Source organism: Perognathus longimembris, chromosome 5 (genome assembly GCF_023159225.1).
Source record: "Perognathus longimembris pacificus isolate PPM17 chromosome 5, ASM2315922v1, whole genome shotgun sequence".
NCBI classification, from domain to species: domain Eukaryota; kingdom Metazoa; phylum Chordata; class Mammalia; order Rodentia; family Heteromyidae; genus Perognathus; species Perognathus longimembris.
In genome coordinates this window covers 3,448,730-3,467,957 of record NC_063165.1, presented here as the reverse complement: position 1 = coordinate 3,467,957, position 19,228 = coordinate 3,448,730, and the positions used below count along the sequence as shown (strand labels likewise).

The 19,228-nt window shown below is 54.4% G+C and overlaps 1 protein-coding gene across 1 annotated transcript in view; it reads right to left on the bottom strand.

The window, feature by feature from the left end:
- Dscam (DS cell adhesion molecule) overlaps positions 1–19,228 on the bottom strand; it is a 305,816-nt gene that overhangs the window by 8,723 nt on the left and 277,865 nt on the right. The window contains exons 29-32 of the mRNA XM_048346574.1: positions 17,248–17,363; positions 13,818–13,967; positions 6,379–6,576; positions 5,013–5,315 (exon numbers count right to left, since the gene is read on the bottom strand). Of these exons, the coding sequence (XP_048202531.1) occupies positions 5,013–5,315; positions 6,379–6,576; positions 13,818–13,967; positions 17,248–17,363 (767 nt within the window). The remainder of the gene's footprint in view (positions 1–5,012; positions 5,316–6,378; positions 6,577–13,817; positions 13,968–17,247; positions 17,364–19,228) is intronic.

The following is a 19,228-nucleotide window of genomic DNA, read 5'->3' as shown; positions in this document are numbered from 1 at the left end:
TCAGGGAGAGCTGCGTGGAGCGGTGATTCCAGACAAGCGGGCTCCGAGTGGGGCCTCTCAGAACCGCGGGCTTCGTCGCTAACGTGTCCAAGAGACATCCGCTGACAACGGACGGGCAGCATAGAACCTTCCCGACCCCGGAGCTGCAAGTGCCCATCGGAGAGGGCCGGCTTTCTAGGAAGGAGCCGGAAGAGCCCTGGCTGGGGGTGGGGGTGAGGCGCAGGGCGTCGGGGCTGGGGACGCCACGCGCCGTCTGCAGGTTTGCCTGGGTGTGGCGCTGAGCGGGAATTCTCCCTGGGCGCTGCCAACACCAGCCTCCTTCCCGTCTCCGGCCTTGACCTTCGCATCTTCGCGCGCCTGGACCGGGGCTCTCTTCCTTGCGACACTCGCAGACCCTAACACGCAGGCGCGTTCACACACGCGCGTGTGGCCGGGTGGGGGAGGCGTGAAGACGCACGCCCGACGAAATCTACACGGACAAAAGAAATCCACGCACGCACGCACGCACGCGCGTGCTCTCGGAGGGAGATTCGTTTCCACGGCTCTTGGAGTCACGTTCAAGCAGGGAATTAAAAAAAAAAAAAGAACAAACAACCAGCAAAATCAACATGAAAGCCAGGGGCGGGAGGGCCAGCCGGGGCCAGAGCGGTGCTGGCTGGGACAGGGAGGAGCTCCTCGGGTCAAGGCTCCGCCTCGCTGTCGTCATCGGGCTCGGGCATGGGTGATGGCGTAGGTCGACTGGATCCTAACATTAAAACCCAGTAGCGTTCAGATCCATCAGCGGGTAGGCAGCTGACCGGGCTGTTTCCAGCGGGAGAGGCTGGGTGCTTCACCCGGCCTTCGAGCCGGGCTCCCCGGATAGCAGTTTGGACCCAGGAGGGGCTCAGCTTTCCCCGGGGGCCTGGAGGTCAGGAGCACAGGCTGCACACGTGAAGCAGCTCTGCGCAGCGACGGCTCTCGATCACGTGAGATGCACGTCGGGGAAGGAGAAGAGGTTTTCAAAGCCGCTCAGAGTGCTCTCCAGGACCTGCGCACAGGCACGGGAATCAAAGGACTAAAGCCACCCCGACCCCCCCCCCCCCCGGGCTGGAAAAGCAGCAGAACCTGACAACAACTTCTCAGGAGAACCAAGTGTGTGTGTTGTGTTTGTTTGGTTAAAGACGAAAATAGCTATCCCCTCTTGAAGAAAGCAATCATATAATTAGCGTGTCACTTAAAATAGATGAGTCCTAAACATTTTAAACTAAGAATGACACCTGTAAAGTTATCATCTTCTGGCTGCCTTCGGTACAGCCAGCCACACTTCCGGATCCATGTTCCTTTGCCTCAAGAAGACGTTTGCTTTGGGTTTGTAAGAGCGAAACAAAAATAAACGATTCTGTTTCAAGATGTTCCAGAACTAGAGATTTCAGTGTCTTCTTGTACTTGACGGGCATTTTCTAATAATTAAAAGCTTCGGCCAATTGTTCGATTGTTCAGTCTTGTCAGATAACATGAAGACCTCAGTACACTCATTAAATAAAAAGAAAACAACCCCACTGTGCCACGGACAGTGCCAGGCACATGGCTGATACCACAGATTCATAACTCACATAAAGCTATTTCTTGAACATTCTATGTCTAATGGGCATCTATAGACTCTGATGAGCCAAAGATAACTGAGGTTCCCTACTTCCCTGGAGTTGATCTGACCAGATTCACGCGACTTGATCTTGAGTTGCAACTCAACTTAAGATTCTGGGATCCTATTTTTGGTACTGAAGACAGACAAAGGAAGAAAGGTAAGGAGGGAAACGATCGCCAAAAGGAAGAAGAGTTCGACAGAGCCCGGTAGCAGACACCTGAGTCTGAGCCCCGAGAGGGCCGCGGTGTGAGGCTAGCCTTGGAAAAAACTACAAGACCTGGTCCCCCCAAATGAATGAAGCAAAGAAGGGCAGGGGCTCGGCTCAAGCGGTATTGTGTCTGCCTCAGTAGCACAAGGCTCTGTCTTAAAACCCCACCTGGTACCACCACCCAGGGAGAGAGAGAGAAAGGGGGGGGGCGTTGAATGTTGAGGAACAAGAAACCCAGAGATCTGTGGACTGTGCAACAGATAACGAACCACTGGCGTCCTGCAGCACCCAGAGGAGACACCGAGGAAGGACGAGGTTACGCGCACGGTGGAAGACGCGCTGATGGAGGCACCGGGGACAACAGCCACCACAGAGGGGCCCCTGGGAATCCCCCCCCCCGGGGCCGCGGGCCTTGACGGTAGCTTGAGATCAGCCAGGCGCAGGAAGGGTGGGGTGACGTCCCTCTCACCTCGACCGCTCGATGAGCCCTCGGTGTCCTGACCCAAGTCACAGAGATCCGCCCGGGCTTGCTGCCACCCCGAACCGTGCCTGCGTGAGCACGTTCCCCAACATTGCCGCCTGTGCTCCCCCCCCCACCCCCCCGGGTCTCTCTGTCTCTTTCCTTCAGTCTGGCAGTACCCTCGGACCTGCTCTCTTCCTGACGCCGTGGGCTCCGGAACATACTGCGAGGCCCGCACTGCCTTTAGATGCAATATAAAGGAGCCACAAAAAAGCTTTCCAGAAGGGTTAAAGGGGTTAAAGTCCTTCTCCAACGTATAGTAGGTATTCAGCAATTTAAAAAAAACAACTCATCGGGGGTAGAGAAAAGAAAGTTTGCGGACATCAGAACTCACATCGACTTAAGAAATTATTCATACCGAAAGTTATGAAATCATTTTCCCCTAAATAATACATTAAGACGAGGGTCACATGTTTTGTGCTTTTTTTTTGTGATCTTTCAGCGGCTCTAATGGATCCAGGCAACAGTGCCACGGACAAAGTATAAAGGCTGAACAAAAAATACGAATCCAACAGTTACGGACCACACGCCATCCGAAGAGAACCACCGGGCCTTGAATTATTTAGAGGCCCGCCCAAGTAGGGCAGCCAACTGACCTAGAAGCTCGCTCGCTCTGCGCCCTGAATCCCACTTGCCGGGGAGGGGGTCGATGCATTCTTCAGTATAAAGAAAGGGTGGAAAGGGTGACACACGGCTGGAGTGGGTGCTGCTGGGATGTCAATGGCCGTGGGGATGAATAAGAGCCGGTAGGGAAAGAGGCCAGCGGCACCGCTGGAACTCCAGTGGGGATTCTAACAATACCCTCAACGGGACAACGGTGGAAGCAACAAAGCATACCGGGTGGCACTTGCTGGGCCTCCGTGAGCTCCGTGGGCACGTCGTACAAACGCAGCAAGCTGGCACCGAGGTTCCACCCCCTCCGCAGATGTGGCCCGACCAGATGCCCGCGGGCTTCTTTCCATGTCTCCCGCTCTTCTCCTCCCCCTGCCCCCACCCGTGGTGGGAAGCTACGGAAAGCCAAGGCATTTATCCTGTGCTTTTCTGCATTTGCCTTGCAAATACATGCCAGCAGCAACAAAATTACTTGAAATAAAAATACCCGCAAATAATGGCCAATCCATTCTCCTGCCAAGGCAGACAGAATGAAAATAAATGAAGCCATCATTCTTTATTGTGCCCTGGCATGACTCAAGTCCACTTGGAAGATTATTTGCTGGGCAGACAATTCTTCTTTGATCTATGTTTCATGTACTTATAAGCCTCATTTCAGCTGGGCCTTACGACACGAAACATAAGGGGATCACCATAATTCAAAAGTGAAGATTGATTTTCCGAAATAGAGCTGGTATTACGGCTCACAAAAGGGGTGGGATGAGAAGTTAAACTGGAAGTCAACACGATTGGACAGGCAGCCACCGACTGGCCAGCTCGGCCGGCTTAGCGTGAAGGTGTCATTGTGCTGTCTGCAAACACGGACGCCAACCCTACACAGCTGAGTTTCCATGGGAAGCTAAGACTCCTGGCTTCCCTTAAAATACTAGCTCCGACTTGGGTTTCTTTCCACGTGTGGTTCCCTGGCAGGTACCTTGCTGGTCTTTGTGCTTTAGACAGTCGGCCAAGTCTTTGACTGCCCTCAGCCCCGTGGCACCTGTTCCGTCATTCCCGTCATCCACCGGCCCCTATCAAGAGCGGTTCCTGCACCCAAACCCAACTGCTCCCTCATGACCGAGCTGGATATCACACGCCTGGCTGACGCCCTGCCATGTCCCGCATCTTGAGCGATTTCGCAAATCCAAGTCCCAAACGTTCGCTCCTCTCTCTTTCCAATAGCCGGTCATCTTACATAGAATCCCTAAACAGGGGCCCCCTCCTCTCATCCGACGCTGAGGTCTGGGCTAGGCGGGCTGCGGGTCATGTCTGGGTGATGGGAAGCGGTGGAAATCTGGCCCGGTGTCTCCCAGGCACGCACGGGCGGGGCGCTTTGGTCTCCCGCGTGGTGGTGGGAGGTGCCGGGGGCAGGGTGTCCTAAGAGATGGGGGCCCGAGAGGCAACCTTGAGGTTTTCCAAAGCCATCTTTGATCACGTATTTTCTCCGTTAGTACAAACCTGACTCTATCCCACGTTCCCACGTGTGGGATGGGGAACGTCTTGAGTTTGTCCTCTACCATCATTACGTGGATTCCCTGGGGAGCCGCGAGCTAAATAAACTGTCATTTTATAAAGAGAAGAAAACGAGCTTTTCTTCCTGAAGTACCCGGCCTGGGGGATTTTCTTATAGCAGCGCCGTGCGGACCAACACGGTCCACTTGCAGACCGAGCTTACAAACCCGGCCGGCTACTGCCAGGGCCGCTCCGGCGGAGGGCTTGCTCCAGGAACGGATTCAGCCGCGCCGCGACGCAGGGGCGAGCCCACCCTCCGCAGAGACCCACGCGGGAGAGACGGGGCCAGCGCCCTCCTCGGTCCGGCGGGGCGAGGCGATCGGCTTCTCCCCTCCCTCCCTCCCTCCCTCCCAGCCGATCACCCTCACACAGCTCCGGTTCGTGGACGCCCATCGCGTGCCACCCACAGGTGGGGGGGAGAAGGGTCGTGCGGCAGTCTGCGGCCCGGCCCGAGGCCAGGGGCGAAGCAGAGCCCCCCCCCCGCCCCCCCCTCTCCTCACCTGGCCGGTGTGCCTTTGGGACGGCCATGTTCATGACTCTCCCTCCGTCCTGAGGTTTGGGAGGAGACGCGGTGAACCTGCAGATGCCCGACTCCGAGGGGGTGCTGGAGGTCAGACTGTCCGTGTACTCGTTTGTCCCTGCCGTCAGCTGCTCGGAGGAGGTGTCCGAGATGAAGCACTCGGTGACGGTGAACTTGGCGTGCCGCAGCTGCTCCTCCATCTTGGCGTGCTCGTAGGCCCGGGCCAGCTCCTCGTAGGTGGAGGAGGCGCTCTCCGTGGACACCATGCTGCTCCTCGCTCGGTCTACACCGCGGCGGAGAGGAAGGACCACGACGGGTGAACGCCCACCCTAGGTCCGCGCCCGCCCGATGACCCTGCGTCTGGCTTCTGGACACCTCTTCCGGGCCCCTGCAGGAGCTGGCAGGAGTCTCGCCCATTCGGCCGAGGATCCTGCCCGTCTCTCTGAAGCCCGCTTGCTACGTCCCAGCCATCTCGGCATAGGGAATGGCTGTCGTCAGGTGTCCCCACCCCAGGCACGGCCATCGGCAAGTAATGCTTCCCTGAAAGAGCTCTGCTCTCAGCTAGGACGGGAGGGAGCGCGGGGTCACTGAGCTGCGGCACCCCCCCCCGGCCCCGCTCCGACGCGCCAGTCCATCCACACCACAGAGACACTTGAACTGGGGACGGAGGACTGGAGCGCTGAGGCTCAGCCGTTCGCTCGGGAGACAGACGTAAGGATGCCTCCAACGAAGGCGCAACTTGGCATAGAAACTGGCCACCAGGTCGAAAGGTCCTTGATCTCCGGACCCCTCCTTTGTGGGGACAAAGAAACTGCCAGGAGGAAAACTAGCGCAAAAAGGGCTCGGGAACTGGGCCACACAGCCTCTGCTTTTTAAGCCTACTAACAAGCTTGGAAGTCACTTCTGCGGGACTCTGAGAACCTTCTAAGAGAAATAACAGCCATAAAAATAAATTCCCACGGTGACTCTCCACCTTTACATGCCCGGTTTTGAAATATAACGTCAAGAACAAAGGAAAGATGAGTATTAAAATTCCCTACAGCGATCAGGTTCAGAAATAATTTCTTTTCAAAATTTGGGAGGTGGTGGCGGGGGGGGGGGTTGTTAGGCAAGATGAAACTATTCTTAGATTCTGTCTTCCTTCTCTCAGAAGGGACTCTGGGTGGCTGCCGCCATGTAATGAACTAACGTACTGATCAACCCCGGCTTAACTGTCGGGGGGGTTGGCCTATGACCTCCCTGACATGCAACCTCAGGTGCAGCATCTTAATCGTGAGACAGGGTGTGAATGAGAGCCAGGGGCGGGCCTCGGGGTCCCAGGGACGCGGCGGAAGGGCGGCCCCCACCTGTGTCTTGCGACGGGCTGACACTGTAGCTGTCACTCTCCTTGTCCACGGACCCCGTGGCCCTGGGCGTCGGCAGCCTCCAGTCCGTGGTGAGGGTGTGCGCGGAGATGGTGGGGTGCGGTCTGTTGAGGGTCCACTGGCTGGCGTACCGGTTCCTCGCCGTGGGCCCCGCCTTGGCGTTCCGCCTGGTGGTGGGATCTGCGAAGAACCGGGGAGCCGTGAGTCCCTTTGTGTCTGGAGGAGCGTGGCTCCGTGGGGGGTCGGCCAGGGAGGGCAGCTGTCTCCCTCAGAGCCTCCCCCCCACACACACCCCAACCTTCCACACCCAGTCCAACGCCCAGGAGGCCTCCTCGGTCCTTCCCGTCCAGAGTAAAACACAAACGCTTATGTATATATAAACTGGTGTGCGTATGTGTGTGTGTGCACGCACGTGCGTGTGCGTGTGTGTGTGTGCGGCGTGGAAGGAAGTCTGGGCTCTGAGCTCCACTCTGGTCAGGTGGGGAGAGTGATGTTCTAGCAGCAGAGAATGTTGGACGCGAGCCAGCAGGGAGCAAGGGCCTTGCTCACACGAGCCGCCGGGGTCTCTCCAGGGCCCCCCCCTTGGGATCCATCCCTAGAGCCCAGAGCGGCCCCTGCGGTACAGCGTCTCCACGTGAGTTCGCACGGCCTGGGGTCACTCGCGGTAGTAACGGCAGCCCGGGGGCCTGTGACCCACACCTAACGCGACGTTCCGCCTCCGCCCGTGTCTTCGCACAGAAGGCCTCACCTTGGTCATCTCCACTCCCGCAATGTTTACATGACAATCACTTCTGTGTGGAGGGGTGGGGGGTGATGGGCATGGAGGCGTGTCAGTACTGGGCCTTGAACTCAGGACCGTATGCCCTCCCTGGCTTTGTCACTCCGGGTTGGCCCTCCGCTACTTGGGCATCTCCGCTGTGGGTTCCTTGGAGGTTTTGTTTGGGGTAAATGGGCCTCTCTGCCTTGGGGGGCCCCGTACGGTTCTCTGATCTCCTAGCTGGGGTTACAGGCGCGAGCCACCGGTGCCCTGCTGACCATCACTTCTTTGTAATCCTTCTCGGAGCATGAGAGCTTGAGGCGGAGGAAGGGTGAAATGACTTTCTCTGTAAATGGAAGATTTTCCCCCTCTGCAAATTTCTCATTATTGGATTTTGAACCAATTCGTCACTCTAGGATGTCAGAGAACAGCATTAATAGGGCAGCCGATCAATAGCATTTAAGATTTCCTGGCTCATCAAAACAGTGTCTTGGTCCTTGCTCTCCGGGGACATTTAAAAAAAAAAAAAAGATACATTTCATTCCTTACTTGCAAAATTCCACAGAAAGCTTTATTGGAAAGTTTTATTTTTTTTATGGCTTTGATTAGAATGCAAATGGGCTATGCTAGAGTGTCCAAACCCTCTACATAACAAGGTGTGAATGATAATGGGGCTTCTCTCCTGAGATGCTTGGAGAGAGGTCCTCCATGAGACAGAGAAACACTGTCACGGGTAGGAGGCTAAATGTCTTCCAGGCACTATCGACAAGATAAGTGGAGCTTAAATAAGTGCAGCTTGTTATTTAAATGCTAATGAGTCTTCTCCAGAAAATTACCCAGTCCCTTACATAAGTTTTGAGGAATCTCATTTTTATATTTCTTTCTTTTATTTATTTATTTTGTGTGTGTGTGTGTGTGTGTGCGTGTGTGTGCGTGTGCGCGCGCGAGCGTGCACCAGTAGCAGGGCTTGAATTCAGGGCCTGGGCATGGTCTCTTAGCTTCTTTGCTCAAGGTTAGCACCCTACCACGTGAGCCCCACATTCTCACGTCTGGCTTTTGGGGTGGTTAATTGGAGAGCAGAGTCTCATGGACTTTAACTGGCCAGACTGGATTTGAGTCATGACCCTCAGAGCTCAGCCTCCCGAATAGTTAGGATTATAGATGTGGGTTACTGGCTCTTGGTTACAGGTAAGGTGGGGGAGTTTGGTAGTACCACAAATACTTCCCTCAACCCCCACCCCCCAACCCTCCCTGCAAGTCCTCCTCTTAAGTTAGCTCTACGGTGACAGGGCAGAGATGTCCCTTTCACCAACCCTTTCCCAAGAGGACGGCACCCTATCTGGAAAATTCCTCAGGAAAATGGCGCATCAGCCTCTACTCAAAGCCAGGTTAATTTTGCTTATTATTCCCTATCCCTTCTTTTTTAAAAAAACATTTTAATGGATGAGAACGACATGACCAGTGGCCCGAGAATGTTGAAAATATAGGTCACCATCTTCGTTTCCTGAGCTGTACTGGGTCCTGCAGTGCCGTTCTGCACTCTCAGGCATCCCAGAATGGGTGGGGGGGATTCCCTCTGTGCTGGAAGAGGGGGGCTCGTGGCACATTCAAAACAAACAAACAGGTTTGGGAGCTATTGTCGTGTACCGGAACTGATGTGTCTACGATCGCATCAGAGTTACGGCGTTGGTAGGCTTGTACTTAGAATCCACTCAGTTGTGTGGACCTTACCATTTCAGTCGATCAACAAACCCACGTGGGCTTTTACCGTCCTGCCTGGAGGGGACTTTGCTACCCCCCCTGCGTGACATCTGAATACAAATAAAACTTGGAGCTTCAACATCCCTTTGCCAAGAAACCAATGAGTTAGAGGGCAAAGGCTATAAATAGCTCTCGGCCTTTCGACAAGGCGTCTAAACCTGCGCGAAGTCTCTGCCCATCAAATCAAATGGTTTTAATTATCGTGAATTTGGGATAAGAGAGGATTTTGAGGATCACGGGGTTCCAGAGCAGGCCACGTGCTCAGTGACCCCAGCCTGCCTTAATCTGCTTTCATCCTTGGCTGGCGGTTTTCCTGTCTTGCAGATGCAAGGCCTCGGCTTGTGTGATGGTTTTGCGGGTCCTCACGGAGAGGGTCAACTTGGAGACCCGAGTGCCCCATCTACCTCCCAGAAGAACCAATCCATGTTATAACATGTTGCAAGCATCTCTCTCTCTCTCTCTCTCAAATTTCTTATATAAAAGTGACGTCATATTTTTATCCAGCCTACTCGCGTTTTTAACATATTTTCAGGCATTTCTAGATTACCTGTAATAGCTAATGCTACACACAGATGCTTTGAATCTAGTCATTACTCTGTGCTTACTTAGGGAATAACCCACTGCTGGCCGAGTCCAAAGAAGTGAATCCTACAACCCTACAGACGTGGAAGGCTCACAATCTCCATCTATCTGTATCGAATCGCCGTCTGTAGATCTATTCACACACATACATCCTGGGCACAGAGACAGGTGTGTGTGTGTGTGTGTGTGTGTGTGTGTGTGTGTGTGTGTGTGTGTGTCTACTCCCTGATTCCCATGTATCCTGTAAGTATTTTGGTATCGTTGTCTCTATGTGGAGGCCACAGACGGTGTGGCCACTTATCAGGAAGATGGTGGCAGGACACCCAGCCGGTGGATTAGGAAGGCCGAAAGCTCAGACAGTTGGATAGAAAAGTCTCCACAGAAATCACAAGCCCAGCTGTCTCAGGAATGTAAGGGCCTGATGCCCGGTGGGCAGAGGGGTCCCAGGCCGAAGCTCCCGGGCACGGGAAGGGAGTTCCTTTCCTGGGCTCCAGCTCTCACTTCTCGTCTGGGTTTCTCTGCACTGGAAGGTTGGGCGTTGAGGCCCGTGGGGCCTGGCGGGCTACGGGTGGGATCTGATCTCATCCTCTGGCTGAGGCTGGCAGGGGAAGACTTCGAAGCCACGGCGTGAGGGACCAGGGAAAGGGAGTGCAGTCCCTCCAGAGAGGGGCAGGTGCAGCAGGGAACGGGGCAGAGGTGCGTGCCCGGGGCTGGGCTGGCTCCGGGAGCTCCTCCCACAGCCTCAGACGGACAGTGAGCGGGATCTCAGCAGCACTAACACAGGGGGGCCTTAAGAGCGGTTCCTGTCAGGCTGCATGCCAGGGACCAGGGTGGGGTCCCCAGCCCCCAGGGTCTCACTCCCTGTGCATAGGAGAGACCTCATAACACTTTGCCTGGCCTACTTTAATAATATTTTGAAATTCCCACCATGAGATTTGTCCCATCATAGGGCACTACGGCTGGTGACTGAATCTGAATTCGAATTTTTGAACCTTTATGCTCACTGATTGATAATCCATAATAGCCCCGCACCTTTCTGCACTTGCAGGCCCTGAATTTGATCTTAATCACTGGGAACGACAAAAGAAACACACGAAGGAAAATCCCTACTGACAACACACGCATCGATAGACTACCATTTGGATCAATCAGTGGATGGGTTCAATGTACCTGGTTAGAAAAGCAAGGCAAAAAGGAAATGCCATAAAACCAGAAGGCTAAGGAATACTGGTGTTCAAAGCGGGGTTGGAGGGCAGAGGCGACAAGGAGAAGGGCTGTGCCTATCATCTCCAGATTCAGTTTTATATACCGTTGACCCTCCACAGCCAAGACTTCTCAAGGGTCCAACTAAGCCTACATCAAAAACAGCCTCAAAAAGTAGTGCATCCGTACCCAAACACATGCAGTACGCTCTCATTATTCCCTGCCTGGTGCAATACAATGCATGTTTCCATAGGATTTTCATTGTATTAGGTACTGAAATTTATCTGAGATGATTTATATTCCAAGGCTGGGCCGTTTTCTACAAGGGACTTGAGCTTCCTGGTACTTTGGCTTCCTAGGAGTTCCGGAACTGATGGCCCCTTATAAATGCTTAGGGACAAGGACCCAAAACATTTTCAAGACCAATCCTTATCAGTTTACATGTCTTCCACCATTTGAAAGTAGAAAATGCAATCTCTTTCCCTAGGTAACCAGGTAGACTTGACCGGAACCATTGCGCCAGGAGGTGCCCAAAGAGACATCTACTGAGACTGACATGACTGAGAGAATGTACATCCACTCCCTGAACGGATGCCGCAGGCCGTGGACAGGAAACGGAGGGCAGTGAAATGGGTTGTCCAGGTCCTAGTGAAGCTACGATGTGTCCTTCCTTTGCCTTCACTGTTATTCAGATTTCAGAGTCCCACTGCTGATGGGAGCTCCAACGCTGTGAGCAGGCAGTGGAGGAGGAAAGAACTAGAGCTTGTGCTGCAAGACGGCATCACAAGCCACAGCAGGGAGACAGGGGCGAAGACCCCAGCCAGGGAGGTGTGGAAAGAGATGAGCTGAAAGTCGTTGCCATTTCTCCCATTCCCAGAAGCCGGATACCTGCGCTAACTCTCTGGCACGCGAATAAAATGTTTATACACATAACCTCTGCAATGCAGCCGTTTTAGCGTGCAAACAACAGGATTCCTGCAGTGGTAGATTGTGAATGTCTTCCTAGCTGCGTGGGTATCTGTGGGGATGGGTTTTAGGAACCCCTCACACAGCAAATTCCACGGGTACTCGGTCCTTTATATCAGACAACATAGCATTTACACCCAGCCTACACACATCCTCTTCACACTTCAAGTAGTTTCTAAGTTCCTAAGGATACCAAGGACAACCTAAGAGCTGTGCAAATACTTGTCAGACTGCGTTCCTTAGAGGAAGGTGGGCAAATCTGTACATGGTTTGGTGCAGGTGAAATGTATCCTCGGGAACGCATTTGATTTGCACTTGGCTGAGTGGGTGCAGAACCCAGGGATAGAGAGGGCTTGGTGTAGAGATGAGCTTCTGCAAATCCAGATGGTGCCAGAAGGACCAAGAGTCTGTCCCCTGGGACCGAAGCCGTGCAAGTGTGACACACGGGCAGGTGGCGAGCTCTGCGTCCCAGGACCCGTGCAGAAGAGTAGGCCCCAGAGCCTGAAGCTGCTCGGGGTTACAGCCCCCCGGTTTCTAATGCTAACGAGAAAGGTAGAATGTTGTCAGTCTCCCGCACTGGGTCTTGGGGGAAATATCTCCTGCCCCTGCGCAGGGCCCCGGTCCTCATGCCCGGAGAGGAGGGGGTGGGGTCACAGTGCTTTCTACCTGGCAGAAAGACGGCTGCCCTGGACGGCAGGCCGGAGCCACGGCGCCGGGCTGCGCGCCAGGGAGAACCTTTCCTTCTGTGTCCCCCGGGAAGTCCTGCTAACACTTGGGGAGAGGTTCCCCGGAAAGGGGCCCTGACAACCCCTTCGGGACCAGCTCAGAGTTTGCTACGTGAACACCGCGGGGACCCCTGTCATCTAACTCGACCGCAATCAGAATGTTAAACAGGTTCCCCGAGTGAGTCACACACACACACACACACACACACACACACACGCGTGCGTGTCAAGCAACCGCCCGCCCATCTGTCCTGTTTCCTCCGTCTCCGGCTACTGTTTCTAGCAAATTCCGTGCTGACGGAGTCAAAGGAATGCCCAAACCAAAGATGTATCCAATTACCTTCCAAGTCTGTCAATGTGCCCTGATGCGTCAGCAAAAAGTGGCTCGGGAACCCGGCACGGAAGTGCCTGGAAGGAGCCAGAAGCCGTGCCAACCAACCCCGGCACGGGAAGGGGGCAGATGGCTGAGTGCTTGGGAGGAGCTGGCTTGCCCACGGCTTCCTGGCCCACCGGTGCCCTCGGGGAGGGAAGGGCTTGGGGCAGACGCCACGGGGACGCAGAGCGCCTCTTTCGGGTGCCCCCGAGGCACCGTGGTCACCGGTCCCCCTCGCGCGCCAGCCGCTATTTGGCTTCTTGGCTGGGCGAAACTCACCGCGCTTCCTCGGCAACTCACAGGCCGGAACCGATCATGAATCGCGCCCGACGTGGCAAAAAACGACTCCCAGAATGTAAATTTGTTGCGAAGAGCACGATTGCCGAGACTTAAAAGCGCCACATCAAAAGCAACCAAAATGATAATAATCGGGACATCCATTTGTCAGTCTTTAAGAGGATTTGGGAACAATTTCAATTATGAAGAAACAAGATGATCTAATTAATAAACGCTAGATACACATTAAGGGGGGCTTAGCTTCGCCGCAGTCATTAATTTCCATACATCATGGAAGCAAATATAAATAGCAGAGCCCCACGTCACCTCTGGCTTAGCCAGGATTACAATTTTTTCTCTGGCCTGGGTTGTTTGCCTTCTCTGATTCCTTCCCCAGCCGTAAGACTAGGATAGCCTTTCTGAGCCTGCACGGCTGAGGTAGGCGAGGAAAATGACATCATCTTCATACCGAATACAGGCATAGGATACGCTACACTGGAACATTCATCCCCCCCTCCCACCCCCATGTTGTTTAAATGGGAATTTCTAGCATTGTCCACGATGAACCGATACCAAGACTGATACCAAGGCTTCCACGGGGGTCATCCTAATAGTTGCTCAGTTGAATAAAAACGCAAACACCCCTACCGATGAAAGGTTTAAAGATACCACTGCATCCGCGTGTGGAATTTTAAAGCCCCCCCCCCCGCCCCGCCCCCCGCAGATCTGCGGTTGCCAGGGACAGAACGTTCATGTGTCTGGCACTGAAAACACTCACTGGTTCCCGGCCGAGCGTCTGAGACGTCCACCAGGGGCCCAGTGGCCTGCGACACCGACTGGTAGTGGACCGTGTGGGTCACCGTCAGGGACTTCTGTTTCGCTGCTTCTCCAAAGTCGGCGTCGGTCAGGAGCACGGTGGAGCGGTCATCTGCGGCACAGCAAGAACACAGAACACAGGCACATTTACAACCCTTGGGGAAAACATCCTTAGAAAAGCATTTTTTTTAAAAAAAAATGATGTTTCCGTGGCGGCCCAAAGGGGTTTCGATTGAACCTGTGGATCGTGCGCACAGCGTCTCTCGATGGGTGTCCCCCTGCCCAGCACCCTCTCCCGCCATCTCTCCCGGCCTCCCCCCCTCTCCCCGGGTCGCCTGCTTCCGTTTCCACACGCGCACACCGAGTGTGAACCTGAGAGATCCCTCCTGGGCCCTCCCTCTCCACCAGCGCCTTCACTACTGCTCGCAGCAAAGACCACAACCTCGTCGGAAGCAAAGAGGGCGGCTGCGAATCCGTTCCTCCTGGGACGGCGGCTGCCGCCTGCTGACCTCGGAGATGTGTGCAGGTGACACGGGGGAGGGAAGAGCTAGTCTTCCGTCCTCGCCCGCTCCTCTCCTTGAAGGACTGGGTGGGTTCCTTTCGCGTCCCACTCCTCCTGAGCTTTCATTTCTGTAGTGCATGCTTTCACTGACCTCCTCCGACATGACTCACTTGTCACGCTTGCGGGGTCCCGAGGGCGGGGGTTCTAGAAGGCTGGGGCGGCAGGGGCCCCGGCTGCGGAGAACTCTGCGCCTCTCAGGACCCTACGGGAACAGCTGCGCGGGCTGTGGGTTGTTATTTGGTTGTCTCTGGATTGGAAGGTCTCTGCTGTGATAGGTTCCACACTTTCTTAAGGGCTTTGGTTCTCCCAGAGCAACTTGGTTAGGAGATATGTCCCCCCACCCCTCACCATCCCCGGCCTGATTCTCCCGGGACCGTGGCCCTGGATAACGCTCGCAGGAGTCTATCAGTCAGCGGGGGGCCCCCGGAAAGCGGGCCCGACGCCGGCGCAGTGATAGAAATGCTGTCAACAACGCGGCCCGGCTTCTGTGCCCAAAAAAGGCTCTGAACAGAGCGAACCTTACCAAATCCAATTAATCAGGATCTGGCAGGGAAGGAAAGCCTCTTGAAGTTAGAATCAAATTTCCTGGCACAGGACCCCGGGAGAGGCTGCCAAGCTGTCTGCCCGCATCCCCGCGGGTGTGCGCAGCACAGGTTGGTACCCAGACGGGCGCCAGGGCTCGGCTCGGAGGTCGGGCGCTGCAGCTGTCGCTGGACCCCTCGCCGGGCGGGGGGCGGGGGGCTTTCATCAAGGTGGCCCCATCGGGGCTGGCACCAGAGGCCCTACACCCACAGGCCCGTTCATGAACAGCAAGGCATCTTTGGGGTTCTGAGGGGGAGTCGGGTTCCGAGCACACCAGACCATCGACAGGGTGCTTAGCATCACGAGCTTCACTACCCACAGGGGCTGGAACTGAATGGCAGCCTAATGCTGGATTCTTATAGTCAGATCCCAGAGCGCTGGAAGGGAGCGCAGCTCCGCTCCCCCAGCCATCGGAACAAACCGTCAACCCGCTGCGGGGAAGCATGGAGAGGCAAACGGCTTTTGGTGACAGATCGCGGGCTGGGAGGGTCTCTCTGGCCAGGAGTCCTGGGTCCTGGCAGGCTTTCTGTGGTGTCACGCCAGCCACGCCCAGCTCCGGGAGGCCGGGGCGTCCTCACAGAGCCCCTCCGCCCTCTGCGGTGCCACCCTAGGAAGACGTGACCACCGGGCCCCGTCAGAAACACCCTGCCCACATCACGACCGTGCTACGTCACCACAGGGCCGCGTTCCCTGACCTCCCCTCCACTGCCGATAGAACGGCGATGTCTGCACGTCGCGCAGACCGGAGGGTTAAATTAGAGGCGCCTGACGGGCTTGTAAAAGGACGCAGCATTACATTGACGGTGCTCGTCTCAAGAGAAACGGTGAGCTCCATCTTCAGTCGGTTGAGGTAAATGGAAAAGGAAACTAGACATGTTACGGACGGCAAGACAGACCCCTCGTCCTCGCCGGCATCGCCTGTGTTCTGGTTCCGCGGCCATCCTGTACATCCTAAGAAGTATTTAACAGAAATCCCTTCGTCTCGTGAAGGCTGTGGGGCTGGTCTTTACCAATCCTCTCCTAAGTGTTCTACGCCTGGGCTAGATGAACACCTGGGGAAGGACGCCTTGGACCCTGAGGCCTTGGAACCTCAGGCCTTGGAACCTCAGGCCTTGGAACCTCAGGCCTTGGAACCTCAGACCTTGGAACCTTAGGCCTTGGAACCAGGGAGCAAGGAAGACAAAATGTCTCCACTGGCTGGAGGGACAGGAAGGGGTGCTGGCAACGTGGGGGCTCTCTCTCTCTGCCCATCTGGCTTCCTTCCTCAGCTCCTGGCAGGGGGGAATCCAGGGACAGGGCTAGGAACCAAGCCCCGGTGCCCAGACCACGGGAAAAGGCTTCCTTGGAGCCCGTGACAGCCAAGCCCTTCCAAAACACGGTGGAAAGAGGCAGCTGCAGAGGCTGCTGCGGGATCCTTCCGCTGGGTTCTGGAACAGGAGGGTTTCGGAGGGGAGCGGCTGGCGTAGACGCGGGCGGTGGCGGCCCGGAGGGGGATGGCAGGGTGCTGAAGCAGATGTGCAGGTGGGCCCTGGGATTGGGTCCTGGCAAGCTATAGAAACTCTGCCTCCCGGCTGCAAACGTAGCACCTTTGCCACAGGCTGGCTTGAAGCGACACACAATAATGCTCATTCAATGTTTACAAAAGCCAGCGTCTCACTTAGAGACCCCTCGACAAGCGTTGGCCACCCCGTGGTTGTTACGGGGTGCCGGATAGAGACAAGCTGTCTGGATTCTAGTGGATGAGCCACAGCACCGCTTCCATAGCCATTACAGAAAGGAGGAATGGGGGGGGCTAAGGCGTTCCCCATAGCCCAGGAGGTTACTGGATGCCGAGAAGCGGGGAGGGAGCAGAGGGGGACGGGAGGCCCTTGTTTAAGTGTAATAAGGAGCAGATTCAGTGAGTGGAAGTTGGCCTTGTCAGGGTGTAGTGGAAGTGCGTGGACCGGATTTCCCAGTCGAGGCTCTGTTGTGCCAGCCTTCTGGGTTTATTTCATTACAGATGTTTGTTCTTTGGTGCAGCATAGATGACTCTGCCAGGAAGGGCTCACGCCGGTCAGAGCTGGGACCTCTCTTGCAGGGGATCACCGCGATGTTCTATCGGTTTCCCTGCCTTTGCTGGCGCCCGGGATTCTCCTCCACCTTTGCATTCATTCAAGGTGTTCTCTCTCCTACCTTGTAGTTCCCATGCGTCTGGGGTCTGGTTGGCCAAGCGTGTTTGTATGTTGTGACGCGCAAGCAGGGCCTTTACCTATGGTCTCCATGGTGTCCCTCTCCTCGATCAGAAGCTGAGCCCGGGGTATGTCGATGTGCATTCTCAGCGTTTGCTGTTGCTTGCTTAACGTGTCTGAAGTTCGAGTATTCTTACTGGGAATAAAATGAGAACAATGCATTAACCAACCTCATTCAGTGTCAAGTTACGCCAAAAACGTGTGCCTGAACACCAACTCGGTCTATTGCTCAATTATACAAATGGCGTGGCGGGAGGGAAAGAGAGGAAATCTGTAATATGGGATTTCCCTTTTTTTCATTCAAGTGATTTATTTTATTTTATTATTATTTTTAAATAATGAACTCCAGCAGTCAAAGGAGAGTCCCAAATGTAAATAAATCCCTAACAGGTTGGTTCACATCTACCCATGGAGCCTATAGCATTTTTTTTTTCATTCCATTTGCCAAAGGAAAGAAGGAAGAAGCTATTTTAAAAGCCACATTTTCCTTTGTCAGAGATGAGCTGTTCTGAGGTGGCGAGGGAAGAGATATGTGAACCAGCTGCTCATTGGCTGTTGGTTTTAACAGCTGGCTCCTTGTGCAGCTGGTTGAGTAGCAAATCACAAGCCTTGTTAGCTTCCTGACATTAGTTTTGTTTCCCTAACCAACAATGCAATTTGGAATGAAAGGGGTGGGGGGGGGGAAGCATTTGCTGTAATAATTTCATCTCAAGATTTGTGTACCAGAAAATTGCTTTGGGAATGAGTTCTCTAAAAGCGAGGGAGCGTCGGTGGTGAAACGCCATGGGACGGAGCCGACTCGCAGCCACCAACAGCCTCCATGTTGTGCAGGAAGCTAAAAAAGCCCATAGAGGCCCCAGTTAGCTAATCCACACTCGAGAACGGCTGCTCAGCCTTCACGAAATTACGAGCACCGACGGGGCGTTAAAATCACGTTCACCGAGACAGCCTCCAAGAAGCGGCAGTCACCGGGATAGCTCCGTCAACCAGGGGGCCTAACGCAACCCACAACTCCATAACTGTCAAAGATATGTCTTGGGAATGACTGACTTCTGGAGCCTCGTGCACCCTGTGACGGTTTAGCTTGTGCCAAGTCCTCCGCTAGAGAATAAGAAAGGACTAAGCACGTCACCCAGCGTCCCGGCGTTCTACCCCGAGGAGCCTGCTGGCTCCACTCCAAAACCAAGCGGTGGATTGAACTTCACACGGAAGGGCAAGTTTACCCAAGAGCCCCTGGGTATGCCCGCCGGCTGGACTTCCTGTTAATGTTCTGAGTATCTTAGGATGCCCCTCTCTAAACCAAATATCCCATGAACAGTGCAATGCCTTAAAGGAGCAACTTTTCTCTGAGGACTTGCTCTTGAACCAGATTTTTTTTTTCCCTCTACAGACAAGTAATTGGGTTATGTCCCCTTCATCATGCTAATTACTCATTTGGCCTCATTGTTTCACATGGTCTCTATACTGCTTCAAATTACTTTCATAACAACCAACTTCTCGTTTCACTTGTGGTTAAAGAGAAAGGAAGACAAGAGAAAAGGAAGCCGAGACTCAAATTCTTGTATAAAATGAAAAGCGTTTTGGTTCCTTGGCTGGGGAGGAGGGGGGGCTACATTTATGTCCTGCTTTGACAAGCTATATTTCCGCTCCAACCCTCCCCAAACATACGGGAAACTACTCCTCTGTGAATATCCAAAAGATCTGTTTAGAGACTCCACTAGGGACTTGAGCTTGTCCTTGTACCAAAAATAGAAGTGTGAGCTAGTTCCTTCTGCTTATCATGAATAGTTATGAAGCTCTCTGCTGCTGTTCTATTAAACAAGTATGAGCACCAAGAGAAGGCTACACTGAAACGACAATAAGGGATCTGCTGTCGGACTGACACAGGAAGCAAGCTAAATAACTGCTGCGGATGCTATTGCTGGGACAATAACCACATACGGCTCTGCCTCCAGAACAAGGGCAGTCAAGGAGAGAGGCCAATCCCTTCATCTCCCAAAA